The sequence below is a fragment of the Salmo trutta genome, chromosome 13, assembly GCF_901001165.1.
Source record: "Salmo trutta chromosome 13, fSalTru1.1, whole genome shotgun sequence".
NCBI classification, from domain to species: domain Eukaryota; kingdom Metazoa; phylum Chordata; class Actinopteri; order Salmoniformes; family Salmonidae; genus Salmo; species Salmo trutta.
Window position 1 is genome coordinate 59,724,494 of NC_042969.1, and position 8,022 is coordinate 59,732,515.

General features: G+C 44.7%; 1 protein-coding gene across 1 annotated transcript in view; it reads left to right on the top strand.

Moving 5' to 3' along the window:
- Nucleotides 1-6,043, top strand: part of LOC115206793 (uncharacterized) — a 125,710-nt gene extending 119,667 nt beyond the window's left edge. The window contains exon 9 of the mRNA XM_029773988.1: nucleotides 5,957-6,043. Coding sequence (XP_029629848.1) covers nucleotides 5,957-6,043 — 87 coding nt within the window. The remainder of the gene's footprint in view (nucleotides 1-5,956) is intronic.
- The last annotated feature ends 1,979 nt before the right edge of the window (nucleotides 6,044-8,022 follow it).

Consider the following 8,022-nt stretch of genomic DNA (forward strand, 5'->3'; position numbering starts at 1 on the left):
TAGTTTGTTGATAGTATGACCATCTGTAGGGGATATACAGATGGATAATCGGGACTATCCAAATAAAGTGTGACCGAAGCACTTTGCAGGGGAGCAGATAGTACTTAAAAAAGCAAATACATGACCTTTTCTTATAGTACACAGTCACAACCTTCATACAAGTCTCACCATTGACCTTTCAAATTTGGGAGAACGAAAGTTCCCATTTGTCTAGAAATTAATATATTCAAAAGATATTGAATTGTTTTCTGGAAATAGTTTCTTTCCTGGCGCAATTGTGACGTATTAGACTGTCATATTATTCACTGAATATACCAGTTTATGACTTGCAGTCGTGTTGGTTCTGTCTGACTGAGTAGAGCTATAGGCACAAGCCACACGACTGAGGGAGAGTTGTACCTTCTCAGCTTCTGCTTAAAATCCTCAGTCCCTGAAAGAGAGGGAGGGAGGAATAAAGAGGGAAGGAGGGAGGGGGACCATGTAGTGTGTAGCTTCTTTACGCCTCATTGGCCCAGTAAACTGATATTGGCTGTGCACTCTTTAACATCACAACAATCACATCAACATCTCTGGGGCCCCACCGCAATTACCATCATCAGCTATAACTCTGCCCTTGTTATTCAGCTCGTGACTGTATTTGCAATTTAAATAATGTTTTCCACCCTAACTGTTTTAGGAGAGAGAGACCGAGAGAGAGCGAGAGAGAGAGAGAGAGAGAGCAGTAGAGAGAGAGAGAGAGAGAGAGAGAGAGAGAGAGAGAGAGCAGTAGGGAGAGAGAGAGAGCAGTAGGGAGAGAGAGAGAGAGCAGTAGGGGAGAGAGAGAGAGAGAGAGAGAGGAGGGAAAGCAGCAAAGAGAGGAGGAGGGAGAGCAGTAGAGAGAGAGCAAGGAGGGAGAGCAGCAGAGAGAGAGAGGAAGGATTGGAGATGCAGAGCAGGCCTGTCTGGTAATAGTTTATAGGTCCTCTCTTCTCCCAGCTAGCGTCATCCCGTCAGAGACAGAGTGAGGCCCGCTGAGAGTTAGGGAGACGTGGGGGGGGGGGGGGGGGTATGAGTAGAGGTTGTTTACATACATACGAGGTAGAGAGACGGAGAGAAAAGCTGGAGAGGAGACTCAGGTCCATGGCTGTCAGCAGGGAGAAAGTGGGGCGGGAGATGGGGGGAGGGAGGTACAGATTAGAGAGTGTGATGAGAGGGGAGGGGTGAGAGGAACTCAGGTAGAATGCTGTCAAGGAGTAGCGAGAGGGATGAGAGGGGTGAGAGGGGGTGGATGGATGCAAGAAGGGAGTGAGGGGTGAGGAGAGGCAGAGGGGTGAGCAGGAGTATCATCGTTGGAGTAACCTGCGTTTCCCCCGGTAACATCAGATGGTGCGACGGTATGCCAGCCTGTCTCAGAGCACGGAAGGACTTCACAGAAACTCTCAGAGATACGTTGTGATTTACAGAATTAGAGAACGTCTCAGAGAGCGAAAGAGAGGAAGCAGCTTTCAGAGAGAGGGGGGAGAGAGAAGGAAGGAGGGAGAGAGCTGATAATTAGGATGAAATACAGTGTTTCCAGTTCCGTCGAGAAGCGGAGGATGTCAAGTTGAAGTGTACTAATTTTACCCAGCATGCCTTGCCAACCGGGGGGCTGAAAGGAAGTGGCACTCAGAGGTGAAGCAGGTGACACGGGGTGACAGAAGGGAGGGGGGGGGCTAGGTTAGTATTTCTGATTCTTACATTCGGATGTGGAAGGCAAAATAAACGTGTTTTATACAATACTTAGTTTGGGCACAATCCTAACATGAAAGAATTGCACACAGCTTAAAGTTTGAACTTTTAATCAATGCATAATTTACACAAAACCTATTTCCCAATAAGGATTCATTTCGCACTCAGTACATCTCCGTATTGTTTTGCTGTTTGTATATTGCTCTGAGAGCTTGCCTGTAAAACTCAAGGGGTTTACTCCCTGTACCAGTGGGATTGACACCACCCACTTTCCCATAAATATGGCTTTGGATCAAAGTAGCGTCTAGAAATCCTGTTTCCCTGTCTGGGTGTTGACACAGAATTCTTGCAGCTTTAATTTGACTGCAGAACATACACCTCCCCCTCACCTGTTAGTGTCGTCTTGCCACCTCAGTCAACTTCGGGGTCATGAACTCTGCTAGCTGAGACTCTTGGAAAACACACTTTCTAGTGACTCTGGGAAATTGTGTGTCTGTCTGTACTGTATGTGTGTGTTCCTCAGTTCCTGTGTGGAAAGAGAAAAGAGAAATCCTCAGATACTGTACTGAAATGCTGAAATCCAACTTTGAAGGCCTTGCAGTTTATGATCATTGGTTTAAATAAACTGGGACTAAGAATAGCAAAAGATGGAACATTTATCAGGTAAGTCTGAAGCGATGGGAAGTTTTTGGGAGGTATTTTGTTCGTAGCTACTGAGAGAGTGGTATTGATTATAGTTATGGAAATCACAGTCTTGCCAGACATAATTGCTATTGTTCTCCTCCTGTCCTTCATTTGAGTTATTAGTTCATTGTCTCCAATGCACACCAGCTATTTTGGTCATCTGCGTAGATAAATATTTCATTGAGGTAATTTCCATTCTCCGTATAGCAATTGTCTCTAGCCATAAAGGAAACTCTATGGAAATGGATCTGTCCTTGGCAATGTAAATGTATTCAAATCACACTATATAAATCACATCATCTAATACAGTGCAATGCCACTCATTTGCATATGTTTCAGAGTTCTTTACAAATTCAATAACGTGCTTTTACAACCGGCGACGCAGGCGGGATTATATCCCTGAATACCTGATACATAGAGAGACGGGGGGGATGGGTAGAGAGAGAGAGATTTGTTATGTCTTTATTCTTATGGAACTTCTGTGAGTGTAATGTATACTGTTCATTTGTATTGTTTATTTCACTTTGTATTTTATCTGCTTCACTTGCTTTGGCAATGTTAACATGTGTTTCCCATGCCAATAAAGCCCCTTGAATTGAATTGAATTAAATTGAGAGAGAGAGAGAGAGAGAGAGAGAGAGAGAGAGAGAGAGAGAGAGAGAGAGAGAGAGAGAGAGAGAGAGAGAGAGAGAGAGAGAGAGAGAGAGAGAGAGAGAGAGAGAGAGAGAGAGAGAGAGAGAGAGAGAGAGAGAGAGAGAGAGAGAGGAGAGAGAGAGAGAGAGAGAGAGAGAGAGAGAGAGAGAGAGAGAGAGAGAGAGAGAGAGAGAGAGAGAGAGAGAGAGAGAGAGAGAGAGAGAGAGAGAGAGAGAGAGCACTGGGAATAGAGACAGGTGCAGAGCAAGTTGGAGAGTGAAAGAGAGGTAGGAACACAGTGAGAGCGAGAGAAGGGGGAGAAGGAGAAAAACTGTATATACTAAGACATAAAAGCTTGAGAGTGAGTTATAGAGATGGAGAGAATTAAAGAGAGAGAAAAGCGGGAGGCAGGCGGAGACATCTGTGGTGCGTAGTGTGGTGTATGTGGTGTTAACTACGATGCATGGTCTAATGCTTCTCTGTGTGTCTGGCCTCGGAGCACCAGGCCCTCTGAGTTATTCACTAACACTTTTTAATTCCCACATGCAAAGTGATATTTCAATAAGGGAGACTGCGCCCGGCTTGTTCCGTTAACAGATTCATTTGTCACCCCATAATGACGCCAAGGGGGCTACATACACTGTACAGGTCACACACAAAATTGGAGTTAGAAGTTCATGTTGGAGGAGAAACCTGTGGGTTTGAACAGACTGGGACCACATCTCATAGTGAGATGATTAGGTGTTGGTGTGTCTCATGGTAGGAGAAACCTGTGGGTTTGAACAGACTGGGACCACATCTCATAGTGAGAGGATTAGGTGTTGGTGTGTCTCATGGTAGGAGAAACCTGTGGGTTTGAATAGACTGGGACCACATCTCATAGTGAGATGATTAGGTGTTGGTGTGTCTCATGGTAGGAGAAACCTGTGGGTTTGAACAGACTGGGACCACATCTCATAGTGAGAGGATTAGGTGTTGGTGTGTCTCATGGTAGGAGAAACCTGTGGGTTTGAATAGACTGGGACCACATCACATAGTGAGAGGATTAGGTCTTGGTGTGTCTCATGGTAGGAGAAACCTGTGGGTTTGAATAGACTGGGACCACATCTCATAGTGAGATGATTAGGTGTTGGTGTGTCTCGTGGTAGGAGAAACCTGTGGGTTTGAACAGACTGGGACCACATCTCATAGTGAGATGATTAGGTGTTGGTGTGTCTCATGGTAGGAGAAACCTGTGGGTTTGAATAGACTGGGACCACATCACATAGTGAGATGATTAGGTGTTGGTGTGTCTCATGGTAGGAGAAACCAGTGGGTTTGAATAGACTGGGACCACATCACATAGTGAGAGGATTAGGTGTTGGTGTGTCTCATGGTAGGAGAAACCTGTGGGTTTGAATAGACTGGGACCACATCACATAGTGAGATGATTAGGTGTTGGTGTGTCTCATGGTAGGAGAAACCTGTGGGTTTGAACAGACTGGGACCACATCACATAGTGAGATGATTAGGTGTTGGTGTGTCTCATGGTAGGAGAAACCTGTGGGTTTGAATAGACTGGGACCACATCTCATAGTGAGATGATTAGGTGTTGGTGTGTCTCATGGTAGGAGAAACCTGTGGGTTTGAATAGACTGGGACCACATCTCATAGTGAGATGATTAGGTGTTGGTGTGTCTCATGGTAGGAGAAACCAGTGGGTTTGAATAGACTGGGACCACATCACATAGTGAGAGGATTAGGTGTTGGTGTGTCTCATGGTAGGAGAAACCTGTGGGTTTGAATAGACTGGGACCACATCACATAGTGAGATGATTAGGTGTTGGTGTGTCTCATGGTAGGAGAAACCTGTGGGTTTGAACAGACTGGGACCACATCACATAGTGAGATGATTAGGTGTTGGTGTGTCTCATGGTAGGAGAAACCTGTGGGTTTGAATAGACTGGGACCACATCTCATAGTGAGATGATTAGGTGTTGGTGTGTCTCATGGTAGGAGAAACCTGTGGGTTTGAATAGACTGGGACCACATCACATAGTGAGAGGATTAGGTGTTGGTGTGTCTCATGGTAGGAGAAACCTGTGGGTTTGAATAGACTGGGACCACATCTCATAGTGAGATGATTAGGTGTTGGTGTGTCTCATGGTAGGAGAAACCTGTGGGTTTGAATAGACTGGGACCACATCACATAGTGATATGATTAGGTGTTGGTGTGTCTCATGGTAGGAGAAACCTGTGGGTTTGAACAGACTGGGAACACATCACATAGTGAGAGGATTAGGTGTTGGTGTGTCTCATGGTAGGAGAAACCTGTGGGTTTGAATAGACTGGGACCACATCTCATAGTGAGATGATTAGGTGTTGGTGTGTCTCATGGTAGGAGAAACCTGTGGGTTTGAATAGACTGGGACCACATCACATAGTGAGATGATTAGGTGTTGGTGTGTCTCATGGTAGGAGAAACCTGTCACAGCACTGGATTAACTGAATAGATGGTACTGCAGCTGAGGGTCAATACAATATGGCTCCTAGTGAAATGGTGCAGCAGTGTGTGTTGGTAGAGTGTCTGATCGTCAATGAGTTCCCCTTGGCAGAGTCAGGGCTTTTCAAAGAAACATGTTGTGTGGTACTGTGTTTTCACCGCTGGGTTAGAAGGGTCATTTCATCCCTCGCCATTTCATCCGACTTTTATCATGTCATAAAGGTTACGGCCCCGTCCTCATGATAACACTTCTATTGTACAGGTCACCAAGATAATGACAGGTGTTAAAACTGCCAAGCTGTATGTGTGTGTGTGTGTGTGTGTGTGTGTGTGTGTGTGTGTGTGTGTGTGTGTGTGTGCGTGCGTGCGTGCGTGCGTGCGTGCGTGTGTGCCTGTCATAAGGTCCTGACGTCCCCCATGAGCCTGAGTGATAAAGCTGTGTTATCTCAGTTGCCCGGTCTGTCACCCAATGCCACACCACACCACACCTACCTCCTCTTTAACTCCTCCCCCATCATCTCCTCCTTCCCAGCCTGAGGGAGAGAATGCCCTTTCACAATCAGAGTAGATCTTCTCTCAGAGGAAGCCCACCCTGCTGAGCGTCCCTTTCCGACACATGTCCTTTGATCATGGCCATGTTTAATCAGAACATGAAAGATAACGCCCTGACCTTCTCCACAAGTCAATAACACATATCTCTGGCCCAGCGGCATTTAAAACCTGGTTCATCTAAACCTAATTGAAAGCAATGGTGTGTGTTTTAAGCCAGTTAGAAAGCCTCAACACAGTGGGTTTGGTGTTTTGATATGTGTTGGTATGTACAGATACTCTCGGATCCAAAGGGGTCTTTTTGAAGGTGGCTTTGAGGAGCTTTCAAAGGTATCATTAGAGGAAAGGTAACAGTATAAAGAGAAATGTTGGTGTTTTGCTCCTACTGTGACAGCTTCAGGTGGAAGCTTAAGCACTGCGTTAACAATCTCCTGCGGTGTGTTCAATATCAGATTATGTACGTGCTATATTAGGTTATGGGAAGGTACAAGTAAATGCCATAATAAAGGACACCTTTGAGTAAATTAGGGATTCAAAGTATATTAAAAGCAGGTGCTTCCACACAGCTGTGGGTCCTGAGTTAATTAAGTAATGAACGTCCCATCATGCTTAGAGTCATGTATAAAAATGGTGAACGGTGTCGCATCCCTCCAACAGAGTTCCAGACACTTGTAGAATCTATATCAAGGTGCATTAAAGCTGTTCTGCGTCGTGGGTGGCCCAACACACTATTAAAACACTTTATGTTGGTGTTTCCTTTATTTTGGCAGCTACCTGTATGTTACATGTAGGATGCTTTACTGCCTGAGAGAAGCAGAGAGACAGAGAGGGAAGAGATTTGACAAATAGAGAGAAATCAGACAGGGGGATGGAGAAGTTATTGTGTTGATGGGTGGAGTTAGAAAGAATATGACATTGTGTACGTAAACAGAGAGTTGACAGTTTTACGGGACAGAAGGAGAAATATATATTTAGCAGGAGTTTGAGAAACTATCGCCATGTTCCAAGTGCCTAACAACAACCACAGCTTGGAGCTGTGTTGTAATAAAACGGTATGGGGGAAAGAGTAAATTATGACATTCTGACATTTTGAGTTTCACTTAGCGGTTGCCCTCCCACCGCTAGCTAGATGCTAGATCCCATCATATGTTGGCCTTCCCAACAGGAACTTTTCACAATCTAGCCCTCTTCAGAAAATGAAATCCCTTCTTCTCTTTCCTCTTTTAATATAGCAGCCATCCATTTCTGCCCCTATTTCAGCAGATCTCTAATTCCAGATGATATCTGCCCTCCCATCGTATTCAGCCATTATTCCGAGGATGAAATGAATCCATTCTAATTGAATCAGATTGGTGGGAGGGGATAGCCATCCCCAGTGACATTAAGAGTCTGTGTGATCTAACTGGATGTCTCCATTTGGCATGCAGAGGAGGAGGTTAATATGGCTAGTACAGTAATGAACAGTTTGGATGGTTATATAGTAGTGGAATTTCTTCTTGCACAAGCACCCAGGAAAACACACACACACACACTCACTCATTCACATAATCACTTGGATTACCCAAACTCAGTAACGCAATCTGATTACATTCAGTTACTTTTAGATTACTTTCCTCTTAAGAGGCAATAGAAGAAGACAAAAATGTATGTTACCGACATCTATTGCAGGATAAATCAATGTTAAAGTTTACATAGCTGGCCACATACAGTATGGGTGTTAAATTTAACTTTATGGGCTGGTTATGTAGGCTTCTTCTAACCCATCGCTTTCTACTACATAGGGTGGAAGGTAGCCTAGTGGTTAGAGCGTTGGGCAAGATCAAATCCCCGAGCTGACAAAGGTAAAACATCTGTCGTTCTGCCCTGAACAAGACAGTTAACCAACTGTTCCCCGGTAGGCCGTCATTGAAAATAAGAATTTGTTCTTAACTGACTTGCCTAGTTAAATAAAGGTTACATTTAAAAAA